We start from the raw sequence: 21,281 nt of genomic DNA on the forward strand, positions 1-21,281 counted from the left end.
ATCTAGTTTCATTTTTTTGCATGTAGCTACCCAGTTTTCCCAGCACCACTTGCTGAACAAATTTTCTTTGTTCCATTGTATCTTCTTTGGAAGAGCATACTTTTCAGGGAAGTATGTGGCTAACGGTCCAAGATTATTATTTAAGATGAATGACATTTTCATTTTAACCAAGAATCCCTTGTTTTTTGTTTCATCGTCCAATCTCTCTTTGGCTGGCTTACCTGCTCATCCAAATATATCAAAAGGCAGAAATCGTGCCTGCTGCGTCAAATAATTTTTCTCCCAGAAATGGTTGATCCGGCAGGAGATACTGTAAACCTCCTTGAATCCAATTCCTGCTGACTGTCTCATAAAACTGAACTCCTACAAGAAAATGCTCCGATGTCACGACAGTTTTACTGACCCATTTGCTTTATCTTTTGCCAACAGCAAGGGTTGAACTCCTGCATTTGGGAAAGGAATTAATTTCTAGAGAAATCCAGTGGTTATGCACCATTTTAAAATATTTCTATTAAACCGAAAGTACAAAACCAGAAAATTACCAGACTACTTCATTAGCTAAAGACAATTTTCAGTAATCATGGGTAATGATAGTACCCATCTCAATGGGTGTGAAATGGGATCTCACTGCAGTTTTGATTTGCTTTTTCCTAACAATAATGTTGAACAGTTTTTCATGCTTGTTTGTCTTTGTATACCTTCTTTAAAGAACTGTTTATTCTTTGCCCATTTCTATAACAAATGATGTTGGGAAACTTGAGTGACGGATAAAAAAGAATGCAATTCAGTCATACTCTAACTCCATACACAAAAATAAATTCAAAATGGATTAATGACCCGAATCCATAAAATATATAAAAGAAAACACAGGTGATACATTCCATGGATTCAATGACAGAGATGACTTTAGGACTGCACCCTAGAGATGTAAAGGGAAATGAAAACAAAAATCAATAATTGGAAAAACATCAAATTAAAATACCTTCGCACAACAAAAGAATTAACAGACTAAATAGGTAACCCACTGAATGGGAAGAGAGATTACATACCACATACCCAATAAAGGGTTAATATCCAAGGTATATAAAGAACTCATCCAATTTAACAAAAAAAACAAACAACCCAATTAAAATTAGGAAGAAGATACAAACAGATACTTTTCCAGAGGACATTCGGAAGGTGTAAAGACATGAAAAAATGTTCATCATCGCTTCCTATGGAAATGCAAATCAAAACCACAAGGATGCATCATTTCACACCTATGAGAATAACTTACACCAAAAAGACAGTGTTAGCCAGAATATGAAAAAGCTGAATACTCATATACTGTTGGTGGGAATGCATATTGGTGCCAGCCACTTTGGAAAGGAATAGGGACCTTCCTGAAAAATCTAAAACTAAAACTATCATACGATACAGTAGCAATTCCATTTCTGGACATCTATCCAAGAAATATGAAATCACCAGCACAAAAACTCACACGCATGATGTTTATCGCACCATCACTCATAATAGCTAAGATATGGGAGCAACCTAAGTGCCCATTGATAAAATGACTAAATAAAGAAGACATTGTGTATATAAACATAATGGAATACCATTCAGTTATAACTGACATTTGTAGGGAAATACAAGGAATTCAAGGGGATTATACACAATTAGAAGGATAAAAACAAATATTGGATAATTTCATCTGTATGTGTGATTTAAGGGAAATAAACAAATAAATGGAGAAAAAAAATTAAACTAGTGGACACTGAAAACTGAAATGAGATTACTGGAGCTGACAAGGGTGGAGGTGAGGGCTTAGGTATTTAGGGAATAATCGATGTTGGTAGGGATTTTGGTTTTTCTTTAAAATATATATATGTATTTTTTATAAAATGTATAAAAAATATTTTTTAATGAATTTTTTGCTCATTTTAAAATTGGGATTTTTTGCCCCCAGTTTTTGGAGCTGTAGCCAAATCCAATGCCACGTAGCTTGTCCTATTCTCTTGTAAGAGTGTTTGTGATTTCAGCTCTATGTCTAGGTTTCTTTCCAATTTTGGGTGTTTTTTAATTTGATGTAAGGCAAGGGTCCAACTTCTGCACATGAGTTTGCAACTCTCTCAACATCATTTGTTCTTTCCCCATTAACTGGCATTGGTCACTGCAGAAAATCCTATGACCACCTATGTGAGAGTTTATTTCTGGGCTTTTTTAAGCTACTAACTGGATTCCATGTTTTATTCAGATATTGCCAGTTTTTTCAACAATGTCCTTTTTCTGTTTCAGAATCCATTCTAGGACGCCACATTTGGTTGTCATTTCTCCTTAGCCTCCTGTGGTTTAGAACCATTTCCCAGTATCCTCTAACTTTCCTAACCTTAGAAATTTGAGCATTAGTCAAATATTAGTACAGTATCTCTCAACATGGACTTGTCTGATGGTTTTTCACAACTGGCTTGGGTTACTAGTGTTTGGATTCTAGAATACCACTGAGGTGAAGCGTCCCTTTCACTACAGCACACCAGGAGGCAGGGTATCCACACCACTGCACTAATGCTGGTAACTTTGGTCATTTGCTCAAGCTAGTGTTCGCTTTTTCTCTCCATTATATGGTTGCCTTATTTTCCCTTTCCTTACTCTATTTCCTAAGTTCAGCCCCCACTCAAGTCAGGAAGGGCATGCTCTACCTCCTGGAACATGGACTATCTACGTGAGTGTCTGGAATTCTGCTGTTAAGAGTTCTCCCGGCCCTCCCTGGTGGCGCAGTGGGTTAAAGCACAGCACTGAGAATCTAAAGCTGCTTCCGCATGAGTTCGATTCCCGCCTGCCCCGGAGGAGACCACATGGCGAGGCAGACCTCTCCTGACCCGCCCGCTGCTCCCCTCAGCAGTGTACTTCATCAATCTGCCTGTTCTGCTCCCCTCTCTGTCTTTGGTGAGCTTCTCAACGCCCTTAGCCTCTGGCCTGTACCCCAGTTCTGTATGCACAAATAAATAAATCTTAAAAAAAAAAAAAGTTCTCCCTTGATTGTAAATTTTAGAAATTATTTTTACTTGCTGTGTAGACATCCTAGAAACATACTTAGTTTTGCTTGATTCTGAACTTTTCCTGTAGATCATTATTTACGGTTTTGCAGTTTGAGAGCAATGCTACTATCAACATACCTACACGTACCTTCTAGTGACCAGGTGCATATTTCAGGAAATATAGCAAAGAGTAGGCTGGATCATGGACCATGTCTCATGTTCAAATGTACAACACGATGCCAGATGTATGCCAAAGATGTGCCTAGAGTCATTTTCACCAGCACAGTACAAAAGTTCCTTACCTCATCAACACTTAGTATTCTCAACACTTAGTATTCTCAGCCTTGTTCATTTTGCCAGTCTGACATATAAAATCTCACTGTGATTTTAATTTGTTTTTTCTTGATTAATGAGTACTTTCATATTTTTCGTTACTATTAAATGTTCCTAGCAGTGTTATGGTTGGCTAAAAGTTAGAAATTACAAATGAGTTATCGAAGGCAAAATCTATCCCCCAGCTAAAAGAACCACCATTTCTCTCTAATAAAAAAATAAAGTCAACAGTTCTCTAATACTTCTCCACTTTATTCAGGTTAACCATTATGGTGTTTATGTATCTAAATATTTACTGTAAGTTCTCAGTGATGTCTAGGCTTTGAATTATCTTTCCATAATCAAGTTAATTAGGCACACTGGTTTGCATTTTACAGAAGACACTTTATCTTTAGGTCACAAATAAGAATAGGGCATAATGTGTAAACATTACAAAAATGATTCCAAATCTTAGCTAACTTTTTATCCCAGATTGTAACCATTCATTTAGTCTTTAAGGAAGAAACTAAAAAAAAAAAAAAAAGAGAGAGAGAGAGAGAAAATTGCTTAAATGTATTACTGATGAGATTCTGGTGACTAAGAAATCCCTGAAAGAGTAGTAAGCCGTGATTACTGGAAAGCTCAGAATACTGGCAAAGGTTTAATTGCAAAGTATTTTACAGAAGGCCACAAAGTTTGTTTTCCTAAAAGGAGCTGGGAACTAGAGATGTCATTCAGTAATGCATTGAAATGGCATTGCCTACTGTGAGTGTTGCACGCAAACTCCAGGTCACCTCCTTCTTGCTATTATTTTGGATAAGCTTCCACTATCATAGCATGTCCCTGTAATAAAAAAAAAGTTCACTTAGAGCAATGAAATGAAAGGCAATTGAAACTAGTCAATACAGAGTCAAGAGAACAAAGGAAATAGTACAGGTTTTGGAGTTTGATCCTGGTTCTGACATTTAATTGTGTGAGCTTGGAGAAGTTATAGTAGCTATTCTGAACTTCAATTTCCTTTATAAAATGGGATTTGTGGTGCCTACTTTGTAGTATTTTTGTAAGCATTTAGTAATATACAATACACACATGCACACACACACATCTCTCTATACAAAATATATATACAGTGAAGGCCAACAAAATTAAATTTCTAGATGAGAAAAAATGAGCTTTGTAAAAAGGTTGAGTAATTTGGGCCCTCCCTGGTGGCGCAGTGGGTTAAAGCACAGCACTGAGCATCTAAAGCCGCTTCCGCATGAGTTCGATTCCCGCCTGCCCCGGAGGTGACCACATGGCGTGGCAGACCTCTCCTGACTGCCCGCTGCTCCCCTCAGCAGTGTACTTCGTCAATCTGCCTGTTCTGTTCCCCTCTCTATCTCTGGTGAAGCCTCTCGCCGCCCCTGAGCCTCTGGCCTGTACCCCAGCTCTGTATGCACAAATAAATAAATCTTAACAACAAAAAAAAGGTTGAGTAATTCACCCAAGTCTTTAAAGCTAAAAAGTACAAGCTCAGAATTTAAAACATGTCTAGATGATTCCAAGCCTGGGATCTTCCTTGCTATTCTATTCAAGTTAAGAAGATCTGAGGGCGAACAAAGGTAAGAGGGGAGAAAATCCCTTCTCTAGCACTGTGCACAGTGCTATGTACTTATTTCCCCAGTTTAAATCTCATATAGAAATTTATGAATTCATTAGTCTAAATCATATCTGGTCACTGCAATCATTCTACCCTTTGGACACCATCAAGCAGTTTAAGAGCCTCACTAATCCCCTCACTTCTAAGTTCAATTCAAACCTCACATATATTAAGCAACTTATTTACAAGGCACCAAGCTGAACACTGTGTGTGTACAAAAAGTTGCTAAATGATGTCTACCCTCAATCTAGTATATAGCAGAGTTCAAAAAAGTTATAATACATATCTTGAGAAAGATATTTAACAAAAGGAAACAAAAAGGAGCAGGGATCAGATGCTTTAACTCACTTGGTATTGTCCTAGAAGTGCCCAGAGTTAGGCAGAATATTCCTTCCACAGTTTTATTTAAAATATATTATTTTCATGTTCCAACATCTTTTATATTGCTCTAGATCAGTGGTTCTCAATTGGGAATGTTTTTGCTTCACCCCCCTCCCCCCCGCCCGAGATATTTGGCAATGTCTGGAAATGTTTATAGTTGTTCCAAATACATATGGTTGGGAGGTATATTGTTATTAGTATCTAGTGGGTAGAGACAATGCTAAATATTCTAGAACACAAAGCCCAGTGCCCCACAATGAAAAATTAATTGTTCTAAAATATTAACAGTGTCAAAGTTGAGAAATCTAGCTCTAGATCCACAGTGATGGAGTCCTCCTCTGATCTCTTAATCATGTTTGCATAACTGTCTTGGTTCTAACAAAACAACACCAAATTTATTATTTCTAAGATGTATCACCTCTTCTCATAAACTTCTAGAAGAAAGGTAATGGGTATTTTCTGCAAATCCACAGATGAACATCTAGTACTATTATATGATAGATTAAAAATTAGGAAATACTCAAAAGCAAAGGACACTAATGTATGAGCATTACATTATGTGCAGTGCTGAGGATGAGTTACCTCCCACCCTTAAATATAGTATAGAAAAGAGACAGAGAGCTCCAGTTTTAACTACAGTGTCCTGTAGATGAAGTCACCCTGACAAAAAAATGCTTTTGTTCATTAAGTTCCAATCTATAAATAACTGACTTCATGTTTCTTTAAAGTCCCTGAGTGGAAAGCATAAAAAGACTCTCATGATATTTATGCTTTTATATCTCTTACTTCTCCATTTTGGTCAACAAAAAACTTCTGTACTCTGGAGGGAAAACAAATTTGTCTCCATCATGGTTTAAAAAAATGCAAACATCACAGCCACTCTTCTTTTGGATTTTATTCCCAGAGTGAAATATGATAGCAGGTAGGAAGTTGTGTATAAAATTATCAAGGCAGATAGAAAAAAAAACTGTAGAATAATACAATTCCCCTCAGCTAAACATCAATAAGTTATCCAGAGGGAAATTAGTTCAATAAATATATAATTCAAGGCTCCAGAAAGACTTTTTCTTGAAAAGATTTAAAGATAAGATATCATGGTGATGAGGTAAGTGACCTGGATTTTATTATTTAAGAAGAAAATATATCCGGCCTCCCTGGTGGTACAAGGGGTTAAGTCTTAGCACAATAAAACTATCAGCAGCCACTGCAGCTCCAGTTCCATCCAGGGCCAGGGAGTGACCCACATGGCACAGGAGACCTCTCCTGTCTCACCTGCTGTACCCCTCAGCAGTGTATTTCGGTGAATCTGCCTGTTCTGCTCCCCAGTCTGTCTCTAGTGAATCCTCTCATCCTCAACACATCTGCATGTACCCCAGTTCTTGGATGCATAAATAAAATAAATCTTTTAAAAAGAAAAATGAGGAAGAAAATATATCTAAATGCTAATAATAGTGATGTCTGGTTTGGGAATTCTAAATATATGATTCTAATTTTTTTTTTTTTAAGATTTATTTATTTGTGCATACAGAACTGGGGTACAGGCCAGAGACTCAGGGGTGGCAAAAGACTTCACCAGAGACAGAGTGGGGAGCAGAACAAGCAGATCGATGAAATACACTGCTGAGGGGAGCAGCGGGCGGGCCAGGAGAGGTCTGCCACACCATGTGGTCACCTCCGGGGCAGGCGGGAATCGAACTCATGCGGAAGTGGTTTCAGCTTCTTAGTGCAGTGCTTTAACCTGCTGCACCACCAGGAAGGGCCTCTAATTTTTTAATAAAAAGCTGGATTTAAATAGCATCTTCCTTCTAGTATTATTATAATTAAAATAGTATCTCTCTTCCCCTAAAAATAGTTTTTCTAGTTTTCTATCATCAGAAATATTACTTTAAGAATTTTTCAAACTAAAGTAAACCAACCATTCTTGAATGAACTTATTTTTGTTTTTGAGAAAATGACTTTCCAGAAGCCGCTATGACCCACCTGTCCTCCAGCTGCACAGGCGGCCACTAAGCCATACTGGCCTCCATCCTTCCGTAGTCTGTTAGCAGCTGCCATAACCAACCGACAACCGGTGGCTCCAAACGGGTGTCCCAGGGACAGCGATCCACCCCAGTTGTTAAACTTGTCCAATGGAGGCAGGCCCACCTGACACCCATAAAAATGGACATAAGGGTAAAGATGACTTAAGGTAAGAATCAGACCAGGTTCTGAGTAGTAGCAAGTTGTAGCAAAGGAGGAAAATAACTTAAGATGAATCACAAATTATTTTACTATAAATATATAAAAACATACAAAAAATTCTAAGTCAGTACTGAAAGCAATTATTTTTCATCTAATAGAAGAATGAAAAGACTAACCAACAATCTAAATTTCCAGAGTTGAGATAATGTTTTGACTCGGAAATATATTTAATAAACACAAAAGTCTTTGTAAGAAGTTGCTTTCCCCATTATTTTTATTATAGGTAATTAACCTTGAAATATTAAAGCACTTAGAAATTCAAGCATATCTTTAAGTGGAAACTCACCTTGGTTTTTCTGCCCATGTAGTTTTGTGCAAACCAATCAGAATCCATGGCTTTAAAATTAGCCAAAATCTGACCCTAAAAGGGAAAATAATCCAGTAAGGACATTTAGGGCTTTCTTCGAGCATGAGTTTGTCTAACTTTAAATCTGGGGAAATTTCCTAAAGAAACAGGAAATTAAGAGATAGCCTCAAAAGGTATGCTTTTCAATGTTAAGCGTGACCCTTGACTCCCTCCCTTTCCACCCCTCCCCACTATCACTGTAGGTTAGTACTTCAAATGTGAAGCTCCACACTTTTTTTTTATTACAGTCCTTTCATGTGTACCTTTAAGATAAACTTACTGAGAAAGCTTCATGAAATTCGAAAGCATCAATATCATTCATGGTTAATCCTGCCTTTTCGAGAACTTTAGGAGTAGCATATGTTGGTCTGAGAAGAAAAAAATAAGTATTGTTACAACTTTAATTTTTTTTTTAAAGATTTATTTATTTGTACATACAGAACAGGCCAGAGGTGCAGGGGCAGTGAGAGGATTCACCAGAGACAGAGTGGGGAGCAGAACAGGCAGATGGAGGAAGTACACTGCTGAGGGGAGCAGCGGGCAGGTCAGGGGAGGTCTTATGTGGGCCACCTCCAGGGCAGGCGGGGATTAAACTCATGCAGATGTGGCTTTAGCTTCTTAAAGCTGTGCTTTAACCCGCTGTGCCACCAGGGAGGGCCCACAACTTTAATTTTTAACCTAAAAGCACCATCCCATTCCCCAACCTGAGTTTCCCACAGGAATTACAAAGTCCTCCATTCATTCACTCATTCTACTGTAAAATATTGGAGATACAATAGTGAACTGAAACAGCCAGGACTTCTGCCTTATGCAGTTTTTATTCTCTAGCCATAAGCAGATAAACAATAAACAAGTAAACAATAAAAGAGAAAGACTAATAATGTAAAGAACTAGAAATATACAGTTACAGTGCAAAACATAAGGAAGGACATGGCTAGTCTGAAGGACAGAATGGAGGCCACCAAGGGTAGAGTTTTGTGAGGTAGGGTGGGGAGAGTCCCTAAGACTCTAAATATTAGGAGGCTTTTTAAAAAGGTTATTGTTAACAGACCACAGCAATATGAAAAACATGGTATCTTAATAAAGAGTACAAAGTTCTCTGTGTGTATACATAGATATATGTAGAAATGTACAGAAAAATGGAAAAGAATCTAAAGTTATAAAATAATAAACCAACATAAAAGACTATTATCATTTTTAAAATCCCAACATACAACTGATTATGATTTCAGGGCTTAACAGACTTTAAAATCGATGTAGCAAACATGGATATTCAAATACTTTTGCTCTCCTAGTCCAAGCATATACATTGCCACCTACCCGAGTAAAAGTTGATCTTTTGGATCCTGGGACACATACACAAAATCCCTAGGTAAAAAGTAGAGAGATTAGAGCCAGTAATAAAGAATGCAGAGGCTACTTATTTGAATATTCACTTTACCTCAGATATGCCTTTGGTTTGTAACCCAGAGCCAGAGCTTTTTCTTCTGCCATAATCAGCATTGCAGATGCACCATCGGTCTGAAATGTTAACCAAGCAGTGTTAAACTCCTCAGCCTGTCTACAGATAATTCTACATCCATCTTTCTACATCCTCCGTGTCCTGTTCCTGACTCTACCAATTAATTGCATTAACACAGTGGTTCTATAGAACAATGATTCTATATACCATTAAATCTCAAGTCAAACATGCAGTGACCCTATTTTTTGAAGACAAGGTTGAGAAGGGCCTATTCAAAATGGACCATAATTATCAAAATGGATTTAAAAAAAAAAACTGGTAGTTTTAGAAATAGGTATTCAAAATAGACTTAAACCAAAAGTTTTTTTGCTTTTAATGCAGAATGAGGAACTTTATGATTTATAACAATGATTTACTTACTTATTTTTTACATATTCTGGATTGTTTCTTAGTTGCTTAAACCCAGTGGCTTCTAGAAACTTTTTTTGTACTTATAGAGACTTTATAATAAGTAAGCCAGTGGAAGAAGAAAAAGACTGGCAGTTGACATCAATACCACAGGCTTTTCTCTCTGGACACATTCCTGTATGTTTTTTTCTAATGACAATTGAGAAGTTGGGGAACAAAATGGTACCACTGAAAAATAAACCCTTTACCATTACTTCAAAAGAAACTTAATATTCCAAAGTAAAGAAAGCAACTCTAGAGGCTGCAGAATCAAAATAACTTCTACTACCTCTTATCATATATAGGAGTCAGTAGCTGAACAGACTATGTAACCATAGGGTGGCCATAAAGTCTGGAAACATTATAAATGGTTATTGGAGATGACATTAGTAACATGTTCAATGTGTTAGTGTGCAAAATCCCATTGAATGTGACATTATCAACAATTTCCAAAAATCAACACATTTCCAAAAACTCACATATCTAATATGTTCCTTCAAAGAGTATCAAAGGGGATTCAGATCTGGCAAGAATGTAGCTAGTGCCCCATGGTTTTATAATCTAATCTGGTTTTAGAAATGATCTTCTAGCTAGTCCGTCAGCACCTGGACTTAATGGGGTGGTACAGCCCATCAGATTTACTCCAAGTCCTTCCCCTAGTCCAAGAGCAGATACTAAAATAGTGACTCACCATGGTCAAATATGTCAAACACTTGCCTATTTCTAGACTTCATGTCCAGGTTGGGGAATTATATTGTTAAAGAAACACTGACCAGGTGACTATAGCCAAAAAGCTACACCCACATTGGTAACACATAACAACCACATCACATAGCAGAAGCAGAATGGAATATTTAGTTGAGGGAGAGCCAAGTAAAACAAACAAGGAAGGCTATGATGGTGCATGCTGATAAACAACAACAAAAATGGGGGCAGATGGCCCTCCCTGGTGGCACAGCGGGTTAAAGCACTGCACTGAGAATCTGGGGCCGCTTCCGCATGAGTTCGATTCCCGCCTGCCCAGGAGGTGACCACATGGCGTGGCAGACCTCTCCTGTCCCGCCCGCTGCTCCCCTCAGCGGTGTACTTCATCGATCTGCCTGTTCTGTTCCCCATTCTGCCTCTGGTGAGGCCTCTCACCGCCCCTGAGCCTCTGGCCTGTACCCCAGTTCTGTATGTACAAATAAAATCTTTAAAAAAAAAAAAATGGGGGCAGATTAATTCCATGACTACTGAAAAATAACTTGACTCGTACTTTGCCTTCAAAACTGCCTGTTCAAGTATTATTTCCTCTGAGAAGCCTCTCAGAGGCCCTGTCTGTGTATTTTCTGCAACAGCCAATACTGACAGCCATCACAGCACTTTTCACTACATTATATCATCTGTTCTATTGATCTCCAGGCTGAGCAGTGGCAGTCAGACTTTCTGACTGGTTAAGTACCAGAAGAGAATGGCTTTCTGTGTCAGGATGGTCGCTAGATTGGGTCACTTCAAAAGCTTTAAAATTATATTTATGATGAAATTTTACGCCTTATTCATAATACAATGAACATTACAAATAGAACTACTTGAGGCTTTTCTATGGAAAGTTCATGATATTAAAGTCACCAGAGTACAAACACAGTTACCAGGAAAGAAGAATTTGCAGCTGTCACTGTGCCATAGGGCTTGATGAATGCAGGTTTTAGTTTGGCCATCTGTTCCAGGGAGGAGGGACGAATACCATTATCTTTGGTAACTATATCTTTTCCTATAAAAAAATGAAATTTTAACTTCTAAGCAACTAAAAACTTACATATCTTTTTCAGAGAAATAGGTCTGACAAATTACAAGAACAACTGAAATGTAAATCATACCTAGTCACCCAACAACAAAAAAAAACACCAGTCTTTTATAGTTATCAAGGTATTATAAAAATTTAAATTAAACAATTGAGACATTTGGCAAATAATCTAGATGATGTAATTTTAACAGAATGCCCTATTTTCTTAAAATATGTACTCACATTTGGCTATTCAGTACAAAAATCATATGAATGAGGAATTCTGAAAATAGGCATATACATAAAATGTATGAGGAAGGTCTAAGAGGAGACTCTTCTAGTGAAAACTTCTCCTTTAAAAATATTTACCTGGCCCTCCCTGGGGGCAGGTTAAAGCAGTGCACTAAGAAGTTTAAGCCACTTTCGCATGAGTTCGATCCCCGCCTGCCCTGGAGGTGACCACATGGCGCAGCAGACCTCTCCTGACCCGCCCACTGCTCCCCTCAGCAGTGTACTTCCTCCATCTGCCTGTTCTTGCTCCCCACTCTGTTTCTGGTGAATCCTTTCACCCTCCGCATCTCTGGCCTGTACCCCAGTTCTGTATGAATACATAAATACATTTAAAAATATATATATTTACCTATTGCTACAACATAAACTGAAACTTGAACCCATGTTTGAGAATAAACATGCCAAAGTTACATGGTTTTTTTTTTTATTTTTAGGAGCAATTCAAAAGTGTCTAACAAATAACATGAAGCTTTCCCTTCTCCAAAGTTGAACAGGACATCTTACCTGGGACTTTGAAGGGCACAACATCAGAAAGGAGTCCTTCGTCCTGTGCCTTCTTGGCCAGGTTATGTGAGCGCAGTGCATACTCATCCTGCTCCATTCGGGAAACAGAAAAGGCAGCAGCCAGTCGGTCTGCAGAGTGGCCCATAGTCTCGTTGGTGGAGAACTCAGCTACTGCAGGGAGCTGGAGAGGAGACAGCAGGCCAGGAGCCCTCAGTTACTTAATTTCTAAAAAATAAATGCAGCGATTTGGACTGACCTTTTACTTCTCTGCTAACGAGTATTACTATACACCTAGGGTTATTTAGGAAAGTTAAAAATATAGCAATCAAGAGCAACACAAGGGAAGTTCCTTGTGAACACAACATCCCTAAAGAAATTTACAAATTTAAATTCTCTAATCACTTTTTATTTTTTATTTGACCAAATTATTGTCCCACCCCTATAACTAACTGAATCTACAACTACCAGAGCACAACTGGATCCACAAGTCTTAACAAATTCTAAATCTCTAAGATGTGATACTTTAGGAACAGTCTTTATAAAAGTTCACAAATCTTACCTCAGGAGATAGGAAATTCAATCTGAATTTAGAGAGTAAAGATAGTCGCTGACCAAGAGTCTTGGCCTTATTGAGATCAAGCATCATTTTCCTCATTTTCCGTGAATGCCGAATGGGGACATCAGACATTAACTCTACACCACCTGCCACGATCACATCACACTGGCCAGAAGCAATCAAGCCAATACCTACAGGGAACAGATTATATGCACATGGGCATCTTTTGCAGAAAATAAGAAACCATTGGTAATTTAGGCTTCTTAACTAAAAAGTTGTATGATATCAGCACTGTACAACATCTGTAATCAAGATTTTCATCTTTTCAGAAGACTTAAGATAATTTTTATAAATGACTAAAAAATACATTCCATGCACTAGAGAAAAATCTAATTTCATTCAAGCCATGTGGACATCAACTCTGCAACTATCCACTGGACTAATTTTTAAACAAATCATGTTTTAAACTAGAATATTCTACCTATTTTATATGCTCCCAATTTTAGTTTTCAGAAAGCTTTCCTATAAAAAGTATTTCAACTTCTACTACAAGCTCAAGAAACTCTGGCTTTAGAGAGGCAAGGCAGCCTTCCTCCCTCTTTATGGCCATTGGTGAGTATTTTGTTCCTGACTGGGAGGGGTCACAGGCTGCACAGGTCGCAGAATAGAGGATGCACCCCATCAATGCATCTGGCTATGTCCCCCACTACCCTTGAGGTAGGCTGACCAACCTGCCCTTGATGTTACTAAGAAAGCATATGATTTCAATTATCTTTCAGACTTTTTATCTTTACACAATAAAGGTTAATGCCACAAAACATTCCACAATTTTGCGAAAGTTTGTTAGGAAAAGTTGTAACTTATTACAGAAAATGCCAAGGATACAGGGAGAAAGTGGAGAAAGAGTTGTGCCACCTAGAGCTGTGACTTATCACCAGGGAGGCAGCAGAAGGAGGAAGGCCACCATTTTTATGGACAGGGAGTGTTATATTAGAATCACACAGGTTTAAAACCAAGGTCATAAACTACTCATATCTCAAAGTCAGAAATACCACCCCTTCTCCCAGAGATATACTCCTCTAACTGACAATATCTGTTGTAGCCTGACACAGTACAAACAGAAAAACTACATGAATAATTGTGAAACTCAGGAATTTGTCCAAAAAATAGATGAAGAGCTGTCAATCGTCAAAATTCTTATTGCTTGTATTTTTAAAAAAACAAATTCAGGCCCTCCCTGGTGGCGCAGCGGGTTAAAGCACAGCACTGAGAAGCTAAAGCCGCTTCCGCATGAGTTCAATCCCCGCCTGCCCCGGAGGTGACCACATGGCGTGGCAGACCTCTCCTGACCCGCCCGCTGCTCCCCTCAGCAGTGGACTTCCTCGATCTGCCTGTTCTGCTCCCCACTCTGTCTCTGGTGAACCCTCTCGCCGCCCCTGAGCCTCTGGCCTTTACCCCAGTTCTGTATGTACAAATAAATAAATCTTTAAAAAAAAAACAAAACAAATTCAGAGATTTGGGCTAACCTTTTACTTTGGTTAAGAGCACTTTTTAATAATCACCTAAGGACAAAGAGAGTTAATTTGTACCTTCCGCTTTCATGTAAACATACCTGTGGTCATGGCTTGGTTGGCAGAGATGCAAGCCATGGTGACAGTGTGAGCCGGAGTCTTGTCAGAAAAGCCAGCTCCAAGGGCAGCCTTCAGGAAATACAGCGAATAGTGACCATGTACGAAGGATGAAAGTATGTGCCACATATAAATGATGTTTTGAGACTACCGCTCAGTTAGGTGAATCAGGAGAGGGCTCGAGTTTAACACTGCACAGAGGGCCTTCCTGGTGGAGCAAGTCTCATGACAATGAGGCTGTCCTCACTCAGCCTCTGAAGCACATGTTCCATCCCCAGCCAGGGAGCTGACCCACATATGGCACAGCAGACCTCTCCTGTCTTGCCCGCTGTTCCCCTCAGCAGTGGATTTCAGTCAATCTGCTTGTTCTGCTCCCGACTCTGGTGAATCCTTTCACCCCTACCCCTGTACCTCTGGCCTTCACCCAGTTCTTGTATGCATAAATAAGTAAATCTTTTTTTAGAGATTTTCATATTAAAAAATTTAAGCCCACTGAGAAATGGCTTAAGAATTTTTCACCCACTCTTTAATTGACCAATACTATGCAAAATTCTTAGTAGTCAGTTTCTGGTGTGGTAACAAGGCTACATCATCAAATATTTTAGCAATGTGTTTTGTATTGAGCCTTCAAGAATACCATTATATAATCTGATTTCAACTCGTTCACACAATTGATAGAATAAAGAAACAACATAAATCAAGGGATAGGATCCTCATGATCGGTGTTCCTGCAGTCAAAAGGCTTAGCAGCAAAACAAAAGTCATCAAACATGAAAATAATTTCCAGCTGACCACCGTAAACAGTTTCACCCAGTTTCCTGCCTGCTGGTCTCTACTCTTATTGCCAGTCAGTCGCTCACTGACTACCTGGCTCTTCAGACAGGAACACTGTAGCTCTAAGATGAAGTCAAAGTGAAAAACACATAGGAGTTCAAGTTAGTGAAAGACATTTTGGCGAACTGCCTATGCCATAAGTGAGCCTCTGACAAGTCTGGGTTAGACCAGTTAAGAACTGGAAAAGAGAAATCTGTTCAGTACAGATGCTTCAAAAGAGAGTAATTTGAGGTCACTAAGAAATACCAACCTCTCCATTAATCTTGCAAAAATGGCCTCTATTATGATGGCACAGTAAAAGTCAATCAAACATGAAATGCAGGTAGCTATTATTTTATTATACTGTTGACTGGAGTATTATACGAATCAAAACCAATTATCTGATACCATTTTTGCTTATAGGAAGAATGAATGCATTGGTGCATTACCTTACTTTTATAATATTAAAGTTTATGTTGAGAATTAAGTTTTCAACTCTTTCCCCCCATAACCACCACCATTTACTATGAAATTCTGATTTCCATTAGGGGAATTCATTTTTAGTGGCCTTTATAAATGTTATAGCAAAATACATGCATTACTGCTGGAAACTGCCTGCTGGCCACACCAGCCTCTCAGTGTGAACCAATCCAAGAAGGAGAGAAAGCAAGTGTTCAGGGAGCAGGGAGGTGAGCTGTGTGGGGCAAGTGGGGAATGAGTGAAGGGCACTCAGGTCGCAACAGCCTGATCCTCACAAGGTCCTTTCCAGCTTCTGTTATGCCCTTGGCCCCACATGACTCAGGACTGAAAGAGTTTTAAATAGAAATGGTTGCTGGTGAACTTTGCCCACATGCTTCTATTTAAAGTTTGAATAGCTCTCAAGGCAAGCTTAGCACACTAAAGAGAAAGGAAAGGCAGAGATACCTTTTAGTTAAGTTGGAAAGCAGAAAAATAAGTGGAGGCCTTTCAGTAAAGTCAGGCTCATGGGCACTTAGCACCAGAAGCTTAAAGCCTTCCTACAACATTATTAATACAGTAAATGGGTCCCAAAGAAATTTTCTAGCTAAAAGCTATGCTAACTTTTAGAGAAAGACATTCTTCTATTATCCTCTCAACTTTACTCTTACCCACAATCACTATAAAAAATTACCTGGAGCACAAACAACTGGATTAATATAGGGGAGGGAAAATGAATCTACATCATGTTAACCAATAGCTGAGATTTGTATTTGGGTGTGAAATTTCCCAAAAAAAACTTTGTATTTCTATATACAAGTATATAGAAATTTTAGATAGATTTAATATTTACTTTCTGAGTACTTGTAAGAGTCACTTCAGCTTTTTGTTGTTTTTTTCGGAATGTAAAAGTTGGGAATCATGATTGTAACCGGAAGGCAAAGGAGATGGGTAAAAAAGGTAAAAGGAGTCAATTTTATGGTGAAGGATAGATTTGGACATTTAGTAGTGAACTTAATGTGTTGCATACAGGTGCTGATTTATAAAGATATACATCAGCAACTTACATAATGTTATAATGTGGTATTTCAATAAAAACATTTTTTAAGTTGAAAATGTACTACTTGGTACATTTGGAAATGTGATGGTCTAGGGAAAACAAATTAAGAAATTCTTCCTGTTCTTAGTTCTTTCCTGTTCCCCTAATCACATCTAATGGATTTTTGTGGACTTCAATAAAGCCAAGCATTCAACAGTTTTAACATATACTGACCAATAAAAAGGTAGGGCAGAACAAATACTTTGTCTTGCTCAATAACCCTTCCCCCTCAGTTGACAGTGACGGAAGTTACCACCCTTTTAACTATACTGACACAATAATATGAGAAGCACAGACTGGAAATAAAGAAAATGCTTAGCACACTAAAATGCATATTTGGATAACTATCCAAACTTTATCCAAATAATCACTTTTAAATTGGAATAAAGCCCAGAAGACATGTTTGGGCTGATTACAGAATACTTTTAGGACATGTCACAGCCATTCCGAGGCCTGTTATTATCTTAGTTGCCAATAAACACTACATGGAGCGATGCCAACTGGGGTAAAAGTAAGCGCCTGTGGAACAGTCTAAAAAAAACTGCCCTACATGCACTCTAGTCAATGGGAACAAATGAATAATAAAGGTTACTTCCAATAAAACCCATGTTTAAAATAAGTTCTTTTTGAAATGCTGAAATTTGAAGTTAATTAGAAGCCATGGTATGTAACATTACCAAAAGTCCTATTAGTCACACTTTGCTAAAATCTCTTATCTGTCTCTAATGTAAGAGAGACAAATTAACAAAAAACCAGCTCAAACAGCTGATTTGATTTGTAGTACAGTATGAATCTAGTATAGTGTGTGTCCTTTTAGTTGTAGTATAAGTCTTCTAAATATAAGTGATATTCATTATTCAAGTTATAAAATCATATTTTAAGTCAAATATAACAAAGGACTTTAATAGTTTTAAAACAGTAAATTCTATTAAATGAAATTTAGATTGATTCTCCCATCAATCTTTTTTTTTTGAAGTTTCCAATTCATTTATTATGTTTCCTTTTTCTTTTTTTTTTTACTTTTTTATAAAAGTTTATTTTTACATCATTTTGCACATTTTTTTCTTTTCCACCTCGATTGTAATCCCCGCGGGTTTCCCATCACCAAATCACCCGTGTGCCACCACCATAGTCCCATGCATTTCCCTCCCTTCCCCCCCGTTTTTGATCCCATTCCCCACTCCACCCCCACAAAATGTCTCTGGTATATGGTCGTTCATTATTTTTGTTATTTTCTCGCCTGGTCCATTATACTCCTGCTATGAGTGAAACCATCCGGTATTTTTCTTTCTTTTTCTGGTTTATCTCACTAAGGATGATCTTTTCCAGCTCCATCCAGTTGCTGCAAAAGACATGTGTTTCTCTTTTTTGGCTGCTGAGTAATATTCCATTGTGTATATGTGCCATCTCCCATCAATCTTTTAAGCAGTACAAAGTTTATCTTACCTCTCTAGCCACATTGCTTGTTTTCACTTCCTGTATAACTGTGCCAAAGATGATATAATCAACAATGTCCTTTGGGACACTGGTCCGATGCAGCAAACCCCTGAAAATGAAATTCAAAGAAAAAAACATTTCACACATGGAGGGAGTGCCATAAATCATCACATAAAACACTATTCTCCTTTTAAAAGGTTAACTGTAAATTCAAAGAGCCAGAAATTGTACCTTTCCCTTAATTTGACAAGTATGTGTCACCTTACCAAAGAAGAAATGGATGACTGATTTTAAAAGTCAACATTAGGGTAGGGTGGTATCATGCATCTGAGGAAGTGCGAACCTATTCCCCTTAATCATATAAAGTGCTGTAAACCAATGTTACATCAATAAAGGAAATGTATCCCATCCAATGTGACAAACCCCCCTGCCCCAAGTCAACATTTGATGCTCACTGGCAATGAAAAGTTTGGATGGAAAAAACAAAAATAATTTGGACTAGGACAAAAGATATATAGTAAGCATAGCAAAGTTATAGTTGGAAACAAAGTTTTCAGTCTAAAGAAACAAGAGACAAATATAAAAATCAAAGTAAGTAAAACAGCAGGTATAATAAATTTAAATTTGAATATCAATATGAACATGATATATTTCTCTAGTTCTACCTACTGATAAACCAGAAGCAGTAACACTCCAGTAGGAATGATTTGGTTTCGAAATGCCATTCTCTGTTAAAGCCACTTTTTAAAAATGACTGAGACTAGATCCAAAGCAGGAGAAGCACAAATTGCACTTTCCATTTTTTGTGTCAAAAATAAGAAAGCGTTTAATGGCTCATGGGACAATATAACAAACAGGAACATGGATGTATACACTGATGAGTCAAAACTCATCAAACTAGATATTTAAAATCTGTGCATTTTATTGTATATAAATTATACTTTAAAAATTTATAATAAAAACAAAAGGGACACAGAGACTAACTTGAAGGAGCACCCACAGATAAATTATAGGATAATCTGAACTTCAGGCAGAATGACTAACTTTGGCTCAAAATATGTAAAATTCCTAAGACCTCAACATTGAAAAAAGAGTAATTGCTCTCCATAGAAAAATACCAGCCTAACATAATCAGGAAAATCACAAATCTGTAATCTTTAATGTAATAACTGATTCAAGCAAAAATTTTCAATGAATGTAAAAACATTTGGCGAAGATTTGTTGGAGAATAAGACCTTGTACTAAGTTATCACTTAACAGATTACTAATTATAAGAGGAAAAGGTACTTTTGTAATCATAGATCTGGCAACCTCACTACCATGATCAAGGGTCAGATTTAGCATCACAGGTCACATGCCTCTTGACAAGATGCCATACCTTGCTCTTTGCTCATGAGCATTCTTACCAAAAAAACTTTTAACCTAAATATAACCAAATCTCTAGATCTAACCTCCAGTTTACTGGCTACTCATAAAGGAAAGTTAAGTAACAGCATGAGAAAACTTCCACAGTGGGGAATAATTACATAGAACAGCTAGCCTGGACTTTTCAAAAAATCACCCATCTCAATATCACTGGGAGAACAAAAGGACAGAGGATAAGGAAGGACAGAGTATGAAGAAGGAAGGAAGATTAGAAAAGATTAAGAGACATATCCATTTCTACTATGAACCTTAACTAGGTCCTAGTTTGGAAAAACTATTATAAGAAGAGACATTCTTAGAACAACTGAGGATTTGACTATGAACAGGAAATCAGAAATTACATGGAATTTTTATTATGACCATAGTCATGGTATACTGTATAGTGGAAAATGTACTTATTTTCTCTTTTTTTTTTAAAGATTAATTTTTATTTATGCACACAGGATTAGGATACAGGCCAGAGGTACAGGGGCAATGAGAGGATTCACCAGACAGAGTGGGGAACAGAACAGACAGATCAACAAAGTACACTGCTGAGGGGGGCAGTGGGCGGGCCAGGAGAGGTCTGCCACGCCATGTGGGTCAGCTGTCTGGCCAGAGATAGAACTCATGTGAAATGGCTGCAGCTAGATTCGTAGTGCTGCATTTTAACCTGTTGTACCACCAGGGAGGGCCTGAAAATGTACTTATTCTTAGGAGATAAAATCTGAAGTATTTGCAGTTGAAGTATCAAGATGTCTGTAATTTACTGTCAAATGCTCCAAACCATATAGATAGAGCAAATACGGTGTGAAGGGCAAAAATTATTTAAACAGAGATGGAGGATATTTAGGTGTTCACTAAATCCTTTAAATTTTATTGTACACTTCACATCTACTAAAAAATTGAGTAAAAACTTGCAAATCTTAGTCTGAAAATAAGAAATAGCAACGTTACCATATGCAGGAAAATAAGCTGGCTTTGAGGAAAAGATAACTTTTATTTTTTGACATGTTGAGTTTGTTGGTATCTAAGAAAAGAGGTCAAATTTAAAGATTTGGGAGTTTTCATAAAAATGCATGATTAGGGGCCTCCCTGGTGGTGCAGGGGATAAAGACAGTGCTATCAACATACTGCCAGCCACTGCAGCATGAGTTCAATCCCTAGCCAGCCAGGGAGCTGACCCATATGACACAGAGACCTCTCCTGTCTTGTCTATGGTTCCCCTCAGCAGTGTATTTTAGACGATCCACCTGATGTGCTCCCTACTCTGTCTCTGGTGAGTCCTTCTTACCTTCCATACCTCTGGCTTGTACCTCAATTCTTGGATGCATAAATAAATAAATGTTTAAAAAAATGAATGATTAAATGATGAGTTTTTTTTTAAATGTTAGAGCTTGTTAGTTTTATTCATTTATGTATACAGAACTGGGGTACAGGCCAGAGGCACAGGGGCAGTGAGAGGACCCACCAGAGACAGAGTGGG

General features: G+C 37.9%; 1 protein-coding gene across 1 annotated transcript in view; it reads right to left on the bottom strand.

The window, feature by feature from the left end:
- Window positions 1-3,842: 3,842 nt before the first annotated feature.
- Window positions 3,843-21,281, bottom strand: part of HADHB (hydroxyacyl-CoA dehydrogenase/3-ketoacyl-CoA thiolase/enoyl-CoA hydratase (trifunctional protein), beta subunit) — a 29,421-nt gene continuing 11,982 nt past the window's right edge. Inside the window, exons 6-16 of the mRNA XM_004686383.2 lie at window positions 18,401-18,500; window positions 14,571-14,658; window positions 12,962-13,149; window positions 12,403-12,583; window positions 11,474-11,595; window positions 9,378-9,457; window positions 9,257-9,304; window positions 8,217-8,304; window positions 7,877-7,951; window positions 7,330-7,494; window positions 3,843-4,172 (exon numbers count right to left, since the gene is read on the bottom strand). Of these exons, the coding sequence (XP_004686440.1) occupies window positions 4,137-4,172; window positions 7,330-7,494; window positions 7,877-7,951; window positions 8,217-8,304; window positions 9,257-9,304; window positions 9,378-9,457; window positions 11,474-11,595; window positions 12,403-12,583; window positions 12,962-13,149; window positions 14,571-14,658; window positions 18,401-18,500 (1,171 nt within the window). The 3' untranslated portion in view covers window positions 3,843-4,136. The remainder of the gene's footprint in view (window positions 4,173-7,329; window positions 7,495-7,876; window positions 7,952-8,216; window positions 8,305-9,256; window positions 9,305-9,377; window positions 9,458-11,473; window positions 11,596-12,402; window positions 12,584-12,961; window positions 13,150-14,570; window positions 14,659-18,400; window positions 18,501-21,281) is intronic.

This window comes from Condylura cristata, unplaced genomic scaffold, assembly GCF_000260355.1.
Source record: "Condylura cristata isolate star-nosed mole 26May11 unplaced genomic scaffold, ConCri1.0 scaffold00020, whole genome shotgun sequence".
Taxonomy (NCBI): Eukaryota; Metazoa; Chordata; class Mammalia; order Eulipotyphla; family Talpidae; genus Condylura; species Condylura cristata.